The 15,201-nt window shown below is 40.3% G+C and overlaps 1 protein-coding gene across 1 annotated transcript; it reads left to right on the top strand.

Annotated features, from left to right (window-relative positions):
• Positions 1-7,435: 7,435 nt before the first annotated feature.
• UBE2T (ubiquitin-conjugating enzyme E2T (putative)) lies at positions 7,436-11,965 on the top strand. The gene is made up of 6 exons (XM_006834131.1): positions 7,436-7,545; positions 8,169-8,238; positions 9,897-10,002; positions 10,111-10,209; positions 10,335-10,418; positions 11,787-11,965. Exons 1-6 carry the CDS (start codon positions 7,437-7,439, stop codon positions 11,910-11,912), a joined length of 594 nt encoding a protein of 197 aa, XP_006834194.1. The 5' UTR covers position 7,436; the 3' UTR covers positions 11,913-11,965.
• The last annotated feature ends 3,236 nt before the right edge of the window (positions 11,966-15,201 follow it).

Genomic DNA, 15,201 nt, shown 5'->3' on the forward strand with positions numbered 1-15,201 from the left:
GGGGGGGGGGTCTTCCTTTTTCACTGACCCTCCACTTTACCAAGCATTATTTCCTCTAGAGACTTGTCCCTCCTAATAACATGCCCAAAGTACAAAGATGAAGTCTCACCATCCTGGCTTCTAAGGGACATTCTAGCTGTACTTCTAACACAGATTTGTTCTTCTGCCAGTCCATATTACTTTCAATATTCTTCGCCAACATCATCATTTAAATACATCAGTTCTTCTTTAGTCTTCCTTATTCATTGTCCAACTTTCACATGCATATTGTAAATACCATGGCTTGTGTCAGGCGTACATTAGTCCTCAAATTGACATATTTGCTCTTGAACACTTTAAAAAGGTCGTGTGCAGCAGATATGCCTAATGCAGTATGTTACTTGATTTCTTGACTGCTGCTTCCATGAGCATTGATTGTGGATCCAAGCCAAAGTCTTTGACAACTTCAATCTTTTCTCCATTTATCATGATGTTATTTATTGGTCTAATGAGGATTTTTGTTTCTTTACATTGAAGTGTAATCCATACTGAAGGCTCTAGTCTTTGATTTTCATCAGTATTTCAATTCCTCTTCCCTTCCAGTAAGTAAGATTATGTCATCTACATATCATAGGTTGTTAATGACTCTTCCTCCATTCCTGATGCCACATTTTTCATATAATCCAAATTCTCAGATTATTTGCTCAAGATAATTGCTTGAATAGATATGGTGAAAGGTTACAACCCTCATGTAAACCTTTTCTGATTTTAAACCATTCAGTGTCCCTTTGTTCTGTTCTAATGATTGCCTCTGGGTCTGTGTACAGGTTCCTTATCTTATCTTCAGCAAAATTTTACTTGCATGTGATATTAAAGATACTATTCCATGATTTCCTTATTTCCTTGGGTTACCATTCTTTGGATTGTACACAAATATGTATCTCTTCCAATTGGTTGGCCAGGTAACTGTTTTCCAAATTTCTGGGTACAAATGAGTGAGCACCTCAGTGGTGCATCAGTTTGTTGAAAGATTTCAATTTGTGTCTCATAAGTTCCCGGAGCTTTGTTTTTCATCAATGCCTTCAGTATTGCATAGATTTCTTCTTTCAGTACCATCGGTTTTTGATTATGTGGTACCTCTTAAAATGGTTGTGTGTGGGGGGGCGGGGGAGGATGATATTGAAAACCGACTCAATGGCACTCAACAAAAACTACAAAATGGTTGGACATCAATTCTTTTGGTACAGTGACTTTGTATTTCTTCCATCTTCCTTGATGCTTTCTGCATCATTCAATATTTTGTCCGTTGTTGTTGTTAAGTGCCGTTGAGTCCATTCTGACTTACAGCGACCCCATATAGGGTTTCCAAGGAGTGGCTGGTGAGCTGGAACTGCCAACCTTGTTCAAATGGACTTTTCAGTCTAGTGCATTAACCCACAGCACCATACCAGGACCTTTTAATATTGCAACCCAAGGCTTATATTTTTTCTTTAGTTCTTTCAGCTTGAGAAATACTGAGCTTGTTCTTCCCATTTGGTTTTCTAATGCCAAATCTTTACACATTTCAAATAATACTTTGTCTTGTCAAGCTGCCCTTTGAAATTTTTCTGTTCAGCTCTTTTACTTCACATTTCTTCCAGTAGCTTTCACTTCGGTACATTCAGGAGTAAGTTTCAGAGTCTCTTCTAACATCCATTTTGGTCTTTTCTTTCTTTCCTGACTTTTTAATGACCTTTTGTTTTCTTCATATATGGTGTTCTTGATGTCATACCACAACTCTTCTGTTTTTCAGGCATTAGTGTCTAATGCATCAAATCTGTTGTTGAAATGGTCTCTAAATTCAGGTGGGATACATTCAAGGTCATATTTTTGTCTCTGCTGGATTTGTTTTAATTTTCTTCAGCTTCAGCTTGAAGTTGCGTAGGAGCAATTGGTATGTTTCACAGTCTTTTCTGGCCGTTTTTTGGCAGAGGATATGGAGCTTTTTTTTTTTTCTTTTTCTACCATCTCTTCCCACAGATGTAGTCACTTGATTCGTATGTATTCCATCTGGTGAGGTCCATATGTGTAGTCACCATTTATGTTGAAAATGGTATTTGCTATGAGCAAGTCCTTGGTCTTGTAAAATTCTATCATATGATCGATCTCCAGTGTAGTTTCTGTCACTAAGGCCTTATCTTCCAAGTACAGATGTTATTTCCTTTTTGTTTGCAAGTTTCACATTCCAATCACCAGTAATTACCCATTCATCTTGATTGCATGCTTGATCAATTTCATACTAAAGGAGTTGGTTGTTGTTGTTAGGTAGCATTGAATAGATTCCAACTCATAGCAGCCTTATACACAACAGAACAAAACACTGCCCTGTCCCACATTATCCTCACAATCATTGTTAAGCTTGTGCCCATCACTGCTACCTGTGTGCCAATCCATCTCTTTGGGGGTCTAATTCTTTTTCACTGACCTTCCACTTTACCTAGCATGATATTCTCCAGGGACTAGCCCCTCCTGACAATATGTCCAAAATACGAGATGAAGTCTCACCATTCTAGCTTCCAAGGAGCATTCTAGCTGTCCTTATTCCAACACAGATCTGTTTGTTGTTCTAGCAGTCCATGGTATTTTAATATTCTTCTCTAATACCATAACTCATATGCATAAATTCATCTATGGTCTTCCTTATTCAGTGTCCAACTTTCACATGCATATGAGCTTATTGAAAATATCATAACTTGGATTAGGCGTACTTTAGTCCTCAAACTGAGATCAGGTGGGATATGTTCAAGGTCATATTTTGTCTCTCTTGGACTTGTTCTACCAACAAGAAGTTGGTGGTTATTGTTGATATGTGCCATGGAGTCGGTTTCGACTCATAGCAGCCCAGAGCTCCTCAATTTCGTCTTCATTGACTTTAGTGGTTGGTGTGTAAACTTGAGTAATAGTCATAGTAATTGGTCTTCCTTGTAGGCATATGGATATTATCTATCACAGACAGCATTGTGTTTCATGATAGATCTTGAAATGCAGTTCAAACTCACCAGCTGCTCCTCAGAAACCCTATATAGGGTCACTATGAGTTGGAACCAACTCAAGACACTTAACAACAACATTGTGAATTGAGTGAAGGTTTGCAGAGCACATCATTAGTTTTACATTCAAGAAATCATGCACTTTGTTTCATCTCAATGATTGCAATCCCTTCCATGTAACAACAAACATCCCATTTCATACCTGTGGTTCTTATTTCCATTCCACCCTCCTCCCCAGCCCTTCTGAATTTTGTTTTTAGGTAAATGTTGCCCTGTTGATCTTGAATGGTTGACCATTCTGTGGTGACCATACCTTACTAATACTGTTGTCCCTGTTATAGACCATCTATTGCTTGACTGACAATTGGGCCATGAGGGTAAGTTCCGTCCCAGACCTGAAAAGTGGCTGAGGACCATAGTCTCAAATTTCTCCAGTCTCTTTTTGACCAGTAAGCCCAGTCTTTTTTACAATGTTGATTGAGTTTTGTTCCACATTTTCGCCCACTTTGCCTGGGGCCTTCTAATATGATCAGTTTCAGAGCAGTGGGTAGTGGTAGCCAGGTACCATCTAGTTCTTCTGGTCTCAGAGTCGTGGAGATTGATGTTCACATGTTGCATTAGTACATTGGTCTAAATGATTCCAAGCACCTTTACTTTTCATCCCTCTTCTTTCCTTGACACATGGAGAGCCCAAGAGTTGCACCTTAGATGGCTGTTCATGATATATAATTTTTTTTTCTTTTTCTTGTTGTGAACTGATAGATAGTTTACATGGGAGAACTTTGGCTTTACACCGTCGTTTCATTGCAATGATTACAGTGTCCTCCGTGCATCATCATTCAACAGTATTCCCTCTTTTTTGGGGGGAGGAGGAGTTCAGGGGTGTATACACAAACACTCAGGAATATATAATAATTTAAACAACCAAAGGGCACATTCTGCAAGCCTGCCTACTGGCTGCCAACACTCAGTCCCTCTCTTTCCATGAGTCTAGAGTCCTCAGCTGCTCCCTCTTTCCATGTCCTCATCTCTGCCTCCATCTCTGGTGTCACTGCTTCTCTGGATAGCGTCCCGCAATCCACTTGTGATCTTCTCCCTTGATGGTCCTCAGGTCCTCTGTTCCTGGACTGTAAGATTATAACAAAAACCCTGTTTTTGTTATAACACTTTTACCTTCACAGTTGTGACAGTCGCAATTAGTCATGATAATAGTTACACACTATTGAATCATAAGAATCTTATCCCCATCTCTTTTCTCTAGACCCATCTAGACAAGATGAAAACTATTCAGTGGGGACTCTGTCTTTCCCTGCGCACTCTTAAACTAAACTCCCTCTTGAAAACTTGTATGCCAGTCATTTTGTGCCTTTATTGCCCCCTCATTTTATGTAGCCATTGTCTACGTTACCAACCCTATCTACCCTGTATACAGAGGGGATAAGATTGATACTTGATGTGAAGACTCCTTCCCTCTCTGTTTGTATTTTGAGTTACTACATCCATAAGTATAGGTCAAGTTCGTCAAATTGTAGCAATTTACACTCGTTCCCTTTATCAAAAATTTTTTTTTTTTATTTTCCTGTAGTTGAATTGTGACGTGGCCACCGAGGCTAGGTCAGATGGATACAGTCAGCAAGTTTGGGTGTTCTTGTGCATCTCTCCTCCCTTCATATCAGTTGGATGCTTCACTCTCAGCTCTAGCCCTCTGTGGATCTGTCCTTGTCCATGGTCTCAAGTGTTCTCAGGTCTCACCACACTTTGGACCAACCAGCCATTCCTCTTCTCTCTCTCATCTCAGGTCAACGGGAGTCTATGGAACATGGTTGGACTCAGCCCATTTCTTCATTGCTGCCTTTCCCCTGTTCCACTCTCCAATAGATCAGTGTGGTTGCCAGCAAGCTTATATGCCTGCTAATGTGTTCCCTTTGAATTTCAGTCTTGGAGGGGGTTTGTCTTGAAGGGACTTGCTTGCTAACCTTGTTTGTTCTTGTAGTAGCCAGTCATACTGCCAGTTTTGTTTTGGGTTTTTCCTGCTGATCTTTCTTTGAAGATGTATCTTCTGTTGCTCTAATGTTCATGATTTTTTTAAGATCCCAGTGACTGCTCACCAAAGTAGGATATGACTACTCAGTGTCTTTGGGGACTATGTTGTGTCAGTTGACATAGTGTACCCTGAGACTATGGTCCTGAGCCCCTAGGCCCAGCAACTGGTTGCTTTAAGGTGTTTGGTACTATCTGAAGTTTTCACTTTGCCCCGTATGTGTTCCAGCACATTCATAGATGTATTTGTAACAAGGATCAGTACCCATGTACAAATACCCTCTGACAAACCCTTGTATATATATGCTCCCACTCTCCCATGCCTGCTCAGCCTGTGTACCCATGGGTGTAACCGTGGGACACAGTAGTAGGGTTGTATATATGACAGTATGAAATGCTCTTTTTGATGATGAGTATGACACAGTTCCACTTCAGTTAATTGTTTGATTTGAATGGCTAATACCTGTCCATTTCTGAGCTCAGTAATGCCTAGAATATCAACCTTTATGCCTTCCATTTCTTTTTTTGACAACTTCCAATTTTCCTAGATTCATACTTTGTATAGTCCGTGTTCTGATGACTAATGGATGTTTGCAGCTGTTTCTTCTCATTTTGAGTTGTGTTACATCAGCAAACAAAAGTCCCAGAAATATTCCATTCATGTCATTAAGGTCATTTCTACTTTGAGGAGGCAGCTCTTCCCAGTCGTATTTTGAGTGCCTTCCAACCTGAGGGACTCATCTTCTGGTGCTACATCACACAGTGTTCCACTGCTATTTATAGTTTTCAGTGACTAACCATTCAGAAGTGGTCTGCCTCTCCTCCCCCTTCCTAGTCTTAGTCAGTAAGCTTCACTGAAATCTATCTACCGTGAGTGACCTTACTGCTATTTAAAACATTGGTGGCATGGCTTCTAGCATCACAGCAACACATAAGCCACCATAGTATGATACACTGACAGACGAGTAGTGGATAAAACAAATTAGAGTCCCAAAACAAATTTATGACAGTATCAGCAGGGAAAGGATTCAATAAATGGTGCTAGGATAATTGGTTATTCATAAGGGGAGGATTTTCACTGGACTCTTAATGTCAAGCCATACACAAACATCAATCTCCAGTGGATTAAAAACTTCCATGTAAAAGGTAGAAGTAAATGTTTGAAAGAATAATGTCGGGCGGTATCATTTAACTTTGAGGTAAGAAAAACTTTTAAGACACAAAAAGTACAAAGAGAAAGGGAAAGAATGATTACATTGTGTGCATTCATCAAAAGATGGGAGAATACAATGGAAAGACTAGCCACCCTGGGAGATATTTGTAACACCCATCAAAGGATTTGTATGCTTTGGCAGTTACTAAGTGCCATAGAGTCAATTCTGACTCACAGTGACCCTGTGTAGGGTTTCTGAGGAGTGGTTGTTGTGTTTGAACTGTTGACTTTGTGATTAGCAGTCCAGTGTTTATCCAACAGTGCCCTACCAGGACCCACAGTTGAGCAGTAGCTAGAAGAAAAATGAGAGTTCACAGGAGGTGTTAAATGGATGTGTGTGCGGGTGTTTGCTTTTGATAGTAGAGACAGCACTTTTTAGTTTTGATGGTTAAGAAGGAAATATTGGAAATACTGGAGAGAGAGAGGCTTGGGGCCCCTGAAGAACTGGGAGGAAGTGGAATCCACAATCTATGGAGAGACCCTCAGACATTTTAGAAGTAACTTACAAATAAATATCTTAGAAACATAGTCCCTGGTGTTGACTAATTCTTTACCATTCTCTTTGCTCTCTTCCTAAAGTATACTTTGACTTACTCACAGAGCTAATATTTGTCAAGTTCCTACTATGCCGGGCATGCTAAGGATGTAATGGTGGGGATGTATAGGCCTTGTCCTCATGAGTTTGTGAGTTATTAGTGAAAACAGTAATGTAAAAACCCTTTAGGGTTGTTTATAAGGCTTGTTCATATTTTTATTCTTTATTTTTGAAGTTGATTTGCTTTGTTGTTGTTGTTGTTATGTGCCGTGGAGTCGGTTCCGACTCATAGCGACCCTGCACAGGGTTTCCGAGGCTGTTAATCTTTACGGGAGCAGAACGCCTCATCTTTCTCCCACGGAACCGCTGGTAGTTTCGAACTGCTGACCTTACAGTTCACAGCCCGATTCGTAACCACTACGCTACCAGAGCTCCTTGATTTGCTTTAGTAGATACTAAATTCATAAAAAGAAAATGGAGAAAACTCAGACACTGTTGTCAGAATAGGGAATAATAGGGGAACTTGTTTATGGTTCACTAAATTGAACCGGTATGTGGAAAGCGCCTCAGTAACCTGTTGCTGAGTCCCACCCACTTGGAATGCAGAATGATGAACTCTGGTTCCTTTTACTCAGACATCATGCAGAGAGCTACACGGCTGAAGAGGGAGCTGAACCTACTAGCCACAGAACCGCCCCCAGGCATCACATGCTGGCAAGAAAATGACCAGATGGATGATCTTCAAGCTCGTGGGTACCATCACATCCTACCTGGAATGAGAGTCATTGCACTATTGAGTTTTGTTCTGGAATTCAATGTTTGTGTATTCTTCTAAAGTAGAAGGCAGTTACACAGAGTGTCTCTACCACCTTTCTGCCCTAATTTGTTTGTGTTCATAAAAGGTTTGCCTGACACTACTTGCCTGTCTGGCTCTTCATTCTGCCTTTTCCTGGTTTAGAGCTAAGATCCGGACATCAGCTCTGAAGCAGTGATTAGATCACAGATCACCATTTCAAATGTTTGAGTCAAAGCAGGGGGTAGAAATGATTAACACACTGTCACCTAAATAAAACAAATTTGCAAGTTGTATTTAGTTTGTGGCCAGCATTTTTGCAATTTCTGTTTTGGATCTTGTATATGTCGTAGCTCTGACACCTTCAATTTAGGGGTAGTATCAGCCTCATGATGCATGAGGATTTGAAATGCTGACTTTGTGGTTAGCAGCCTAATGCTTACCCCACACAGTCAATAATACCCCAGGAGAGAATTATTGATCAGATCGTGTTTTTTTATTAGGATTATAGACTTCATTAGGTCCATATGTTATAATGATTTGAGTCCTCTGATCCCCTCTTAACTTTTTCTTTTTAAGAAATACTAGGTGGAGCCAATACGCCGTATGCAAAAGGTGTTTTCAAGCTGGAAGTGATCATTCCTGAGAGGTTAGTGTGAATTTGATTCTAAACCTACAGGATAAAGTGCACTTGTTGGAAGAGAGAACAATGTAGTAAGTGTAGCATTAAATCTTGGGGTTAAAGGTCCCGGATTTTAGTCTTATGTTTTATCATGACTTACAGGATCAGGCAGTGTTTCGTTCTGCTGGGCATAAGGTCGCTATGGGTCGGTACCTACTCGATGGCACATAACAGCAACAACAACAACAATTGTAACCCTGGTGTTACAATGGAATCCTGGTGCGGCACTGTGAGTTAATGTGCCAGACTGCAAAGCCGTTTGAACTACAAGGTCGGTGGTTCAAGCTCACTAGTCGCTCCTTGGAAACCCTATACAGGGTCGCTGTGGGTCGGAACCGACTCAATGGCACTTAACAACAACAACTGTAACCCTGGTTGACTCAAATGGTTTGCATTCAACTATTAAAGGCTGGTGGTTTAAACACCCCCAGCAGTGCTGTGGGAGAAAGGCCTGGTGATCTGTTTCGGTAACTGTTACCGTCAAGAAGCCTGACAGAGCAGTTCTACTCTGTCACACATGGGTTGCCATGAGTCAGAATTGACTTCATGGTATTGGCTTTGGGTTTTCTTTTTTAGTATGATCTCTGGGTCTCAGTTTCCTCCTTTAAAATAATGGGCTAAATCACATAGTAAAACCCAACACCAGACCAAATCCACTGCCGGTGAGTCAGTTCTGACTCCTGGTGACCATATAGGGCCAAGCAGAGCTGCCCCTTACGGTTTCCAAGATGGTCAATCTTTATGGGAACACACTGTCGTGCCTCTCTGCCAAGTAGCGACTGGTGGGCTTGAAACACCGACTTTGTGGTTAGCAGACTAATGCTTACCCCATAGAGCTTCTGGGACCGTTTTAATTCTAGTCCCATTTAAAGCTCTAGTCCAGTGAGTTATAGTTGTAGTAATTTTGTTTACAATGGGGAAGAGAGAAATGAATATCTAACTGTTGGAATGTAGGCATTTATCTGTTTGTTCACCAGGTTAGATCCTGGCCAAAATTATTAAAGTCGTAAGAAAATTAGCATAATCATGTGGTGCATCAAGTTTGAAAATAGTCTGGGAGCTTGCTTTCCAAGGTTTGTTTCTCAATAAAGAGACATAATTACCAAATACAATGTTTAAGTCTTGCCCGAATCCTGATTTGGAAAATCCAGCAACAAAAGACATTTTGGGCACTATAGTGTTAAGTGCCGCCAAGTCAGTTTCTTCTCAGCTAACCTAAATATGGTTTCCAAGGAGCAGCTGGTGGGTTTGAACTGCTAACCTTGTCATTAGCAGTCCAGTGCTTATCTTGCAGTGCCATACCAGGACTTCCCCTCCTACAGACTGTCCTAAATCTTAGGAGATACGTCGTAAGTATTTAAGAAGTGAAATGGCTTGAATCTAGGCAGTGGGTATGTGGGTGTTAATATGAAAGTGATGTTTAATACTTTAATGGTTTCAACTTTTCTCATTGTTTGAAATTTTTCACAATAAAAGAGCTGGAGGGAGGAAAGGTTTGCCTCTCAAAAGTTGTCTTCCTGATATTTCTATAATTCCAGCAATTTTTTTCATATTAGTTACTGTTTATGTTGTATTTAGAAGCAATATTTCAATGAAAATATGTCCATTGTCCTGTGCTTTCATAGATACCCATTTGAACCTCCTAAGATCCGATTTCTGACACCAATCTATCATCCAAACATTGATTCTGCTGGAAGAATTTGTCTAGATATCCTCAAATTGCCACCAAACGTGAGTGGTGGGTAAGAGGTGGACTCTACAGTATTCTGTTGTCCTCATCTATGACACTTGAATTTGAGTGTCACATTCTTAGAAATACAAAGGCCTGTCTGCATTTAGGGTGCCTGGAGACCATCCCTCAACATTGCGACAGTGTTGACCTCGATACAGCTGCTTATGTCAGAACCCAACCCTGATGACCCACTCATGGCTGACATAGTAAGTGTTCCCTGCAATACATATCTTAGTTTCTCTATTCACTAGCTACCAGTAGCTACAGCAGCTGGAGCATACCACCACAAATCATTTTTCTCTCCATTGACTCTTCTTTAACTTCATCTCAGTCCTCAGAATACAAATATAATAAACCAGTCTTCCTCAAGAATGCCAGGCAGTGGACCGAGAAGCATGCGACACAGAAGCAGAAGGTACGGTATTTGTACTGTTCTACTTTTGCTACTGTTGTCAGTCTCCTGAACCTGTGTGTTTGTATAGGTGTGTTAGTTGTTCTTAGGTGCCATCAAGTCAGTTCCTACTATAGCAACCCTATGCACAACAGAACAAAACACTGCTTGGTCTGGACTATCCTCACAATTGTTTTGTGTGAGCCCGTTGTTGTAGCTACTCTCTCAGTCCTTCTCCTTGAGGGCCTTCCTCTTCACTGATCCTCTACTTTACAAAGCACGATGTTCTCCAGAAACTGGCCTCTCCTGACAACTTGTCCAAAGTACTTGAGGCAAAGTCTTGCCTGTACTCGCTTCTTTGGGTCATTCTGGCTGTACTTCTACAGACAGATTTGTTTGTATTTCTGGCAGTCCATGGTATTTTCAATATTCCTTGCAAACACTATAACTCAAGTGCATCTGTGGTCTTCCTTGTTCATTGCCCAGCTTTCACATGCATATGAGGCTATTGAAAATACCATGGCTTGGGTCAGGGGCACTTTAGTCCTCAAAGTGACATTTTTGTTCTTTAATACTTTAAAGAGGTCTTTAGCAGCAGATTTGCCTAATGCAGTATGTCCTTTGAACTCAACCTGTATAGGCATAAATTAAGTCCTGGTGGCATAGTGAGTTACGTACTGGGTTGTTAACCACATGGTTCAAGCCTACCAACCACTCTGAAGGAGAAAAATGAGATTTACAGCCTCAAAAACCTCTTATACAGGCTTGCTATGAGTCAGAACCAGTTAGACAGCACACAACAGCAGCAGCATAGGTAAAAATAGTGCTTATTGGATTTGCCAGATTTGTACTATAGAATGGTTAGTTGATCCCTTTCTCCTACTGCAGTCTTGTAAGAACTCATTCAGCAAAACAGCCTTGTAGGAGTGGCTCAGCAAACAGTGTGTTGTTCCTAACAGTTATCTACTGACAACACTAGAGGGCAGGCCGCATCTGGTTAATTTGTCTTATACTTCTTGGGGTAGCAGAGAGGGGAAATGAGTTAGATTCTTTTTTCTAAATTTTCTTTTTTAACACCAAGAAGGGACTCTCTTTGTGGGAATGTGGGGGAAGAGAGGTGCGGGATAGGATAAGAAAAGTGACTTTTCTCATGGGTCCATTCAAAATACAAATTGCAGAGACCTGGAGATGAGCATATCCTTTAGATGAAGTAGCAGGTTATGTTTTACTTATGAAGAGAAATAAAACTTAAAGCACACAAAAGATTAATGAAGATGCTTTGGAGGGAATATTAAATGCAATAGGTAGCAGAGGAGACTGTGAAAGATTTATTTCTCCATCCTGGAAGTTGTGTGAGCCTTGTTGTATTTCACCCTATTTGCTCTTTCTAAGGCTGATGAGGAAGACATACTGGATTGTCTACCAGAGGCCAGTGACCCAGAAGCTCAGAACACAGCACAAAAAAGGAAAGCCCAGCAACTGGGAGGGATAGAAAAGAAATTTCATTGTGATGTGTAGGGGATTTCTCTTGGTCTGTCTTAGTTAATACATCTTCATTCTTTGCCATGGTGGTCTAATTTGCCTACCTTTTTTATAATGTGTTTCTTTGTATCTGATGACTTAATTTTTGTATCCCATAAAACAGACCCTGTATATTTATGTATTCTGCATTACAGTGATTTTCTGAGTATCGTTTGTTTTATTTATCTTGCACTTGTATTTTAAAACCTCTTAACCTGAAAAATAAATAATCATTAAATGTTGAGTATGTGTTTATCCTGAATGTGTGTCTGGGAGTAAACTGGCCAGAGAGCTCTATAATCAGAATGTTAAAATATTTGGAATTGTTGCCCTTTATTTTGCCAACATACCGCCATCACTGGGGACATTGAATGTTTGACATAATGTAAAGTTGCTCTTAGAAACAATTCAATTACCACTAGGCTTTCAGGGATTCTAGGTTTTTAGGAATCTTGGCACAATGTGGGAATAAAAGTAATGTGCTTTGTACCCCCTCTCCCCCCTTTTATTTAAAAAAATTTTTTTACAGCTTTTACTTTTTGTGACTTGCATACCTGGCCACATTACTGTATTTGGACTTTATTCTATTCAGCAAATATTTATTGAACTACAGTATGCCAAGCATAGTGCTAATGCTGTAGAATATAATAGTGAGCAAAATCAGACATGGGACTAAGCCAATAGTCATACAAATTTAAAATGGGAATTATTACAATCCCATTCTCTTCATAGTTGTGTTTCATGTTAAGTCCTACTCTTAACAACTACAAATCCCTATTCATTACCTTGTTGTTGTTAGGTGCCATCAAGTTGGTTCAAACCCACAGCAACCTTATGTTCAACAGAATAAAACCACCTGGCCCCGTGCCATCCTCACAGTTGCTGCTGTGCTTGAGCCCATTGTTGCTGCCACTGTGCCAGTCCATCTCGTTGGGAGTCTCCCTCTTTTTTGTTGACCCTCCACTTTACCAAGCATGGTGTCCATCTCCAGGGACTGGCCCCTCCTGATAACATGTCCAAAGTGAGACATGTCCAATGAGAGACGAAGTCTGGCCTTCTTAGCTTCTAAGGAGAATTCTGGTTGTACTTCTTCCAACATAGATTTGTATGTTCTTCTGGCAGTCCATGGTACTTTTAGTATTCCTCGTCAGCACCATAACTCAAATGTATCAGTTCTTCTATGATTTTCTTTATTCATTGTCCAACTTTTACATGCATATGAGGCTAGTGAAAATACCATGGCTTGGGTCAGGTGCACTTTAGTCCTCAAACAGACATCTTAATAGTCTGTTAGGTAACAGAACAGGCTTGAGCAGAAATCAATTTAAGTGGGCAAAGGTTGCCCATGTAAGGTGAAAAACTTTTTGAGGAATGTAGTTATTAGAACCACTTAGAGAAATAAAGACTCTGTTGTCCTTGTCTGTATCCCAGCAGAGCAATGATTTTATCCTAGGCTGGGTACCATTTACATAAACTGCATGTCTGAATATGCAGTTTCCGTTCATCTCACCTGTGAGTTCCTCTGTACCCTTCACAGCCTGCCATGTAATGTGTGTGGTGAGCTCAGTGCAAGGAAGAGGGCAAGGTAAGTGTGAATTTATGTAACCCATTAATGACAGGTAATGGCATATACCGAAAATACACATTTCTTTAGTATTCCCTAGTTTATAAATTCCCAAATCTGTTAACAGATTTTTTTTAAATTAAGTTTTTTGTTGTTTTAAATTGTGATAAAAATACACATAACAAAATATTTGCCAGTTCAACAATTTGCACATGTCTTATTCAGTGATATTGGCTGCATTCTTCGAGTTGTGTAACCATCGTAACTATCCTTTTCCAAGTCATTCCACCACCATTCATAGAAACTTGGTGCCCTTTCATGATAACGCCTCTTCCTCCTCCCAATTCAGGTAAACGCTAATCAGCATTGTTGTTAAGAGTTGTCAAGTCAATTCTGACTCATAGTGGCCCTGTATAGGGTTCTATGGAATGGCTGGTGGATTTGAATCGCCAACCTTATAGCTAACAGTCCAGTACTTATCCTACAGCGCCACACCATGACTTTGTTTTCTATTTACCCAGTTCACATAAATGAGATCATATAGTATCTGTCCATTCACAACTAACTTAATTCACTTAGCAAAATTGTTGTCAAGGTTCATCCATGTAATGACATGTTGTTGTTGTTGTTAGGTGCCATTGAGTTGGTACCAACTCATAGTAGCCCTATGCATAACAGAACAAAACACTGCCCTGTCCTGGGCTAATCTCATAATTGTCACACTTGAGCCATTGATGCTGTCATACTACCAAACCATCTCACTGGGGGTCTTCCTCTTTTTCTCTGACCTTCCACCTTACCAAACATGATATCCTTCTCCAGCAGTTTGGTCCCAGACTTTATTTCTCATTATGGCTGAGTAATATTCCATTGTGTGTATGTACCACAAGTTGTTTATCCATTCATTTGAAGACAGACATCTCCATTTCCACCTTTTGATATTTTTGTGAAAAGTGCAGCAGTGAACTTTTGTGTACTGGTTTCTGTTTGTAGTCCTGTTTTCAATCTTTTTGGGTCTATGTAAGATTGGGATTGTTGAGTCATATGGTAGTTCTGTGTTTAACTTTTAGAGGAACTGCCAAGCTTTTCTTCTAGTAGCTGTACCATTTTACACTTTCACAACCAATCATTGAGGGTTCCAATTTTTCCACATCCTTGCTAATGTTCTGGGTTTTTTGTTGTTTTTTGCCATAGCCATGCCAGTGGGGGTGAGGTGGTATTTTTTGTTTTGTTTTATAATTTATTTTTGTTGCTGAAAACAAAAATGCAGAACCTAAACCAATTTAATCATTTTTAATTCATTGACTATCTTCTTCAAATTGTGCAAACATTGTCCCCCTCCTTGTCTGAATTGTTCCTCCCCCATTGACATGAACTCACTGGCCCCTAAGCTTTCTATCTGTCTTTTCAATTTCCTGTCATCAACTTGAGCCCAAGTAGATAGCTCTTTAAAACAGCATCATTGTCCTGACTGGCTCACAAGCTTTCAAGAAGGAGCTTGGTTCCAGAGGCTGCAGAGGAAGGTAGAATCTCCACTGAGCCGTATCCAATCTGTCTGGGTGGGCCTGATGAAATGGGGATAGGACTCTTGTGGTACAATAGTGAATAATTGCCATCAGGACTGACAGTGAGGGTTGGAAATGTAAAGGTAGGTGTTTTGTAACAAAAGGAGGGGAGTGATTGACTTTGCAATCCAGGAGCAGAGGTCCCTGGGACCATCAA

This window comes from Chrysochloris asiatica, unplaced genomic scaffold, assembly GCF_000296735.1.
Source record: "Chrysochloris asiatica unplaced genomic scaffold, ChrAsi1.0 scaffold00009, whole genome shotgun sequence".
Taxonomy (NCBI): Eukaryota; Metazoa; Chordata; class Mammalia; order Afrosoricida; family Chrysochloridae; genus Chrysochloris; species Chrysochloris asiatica.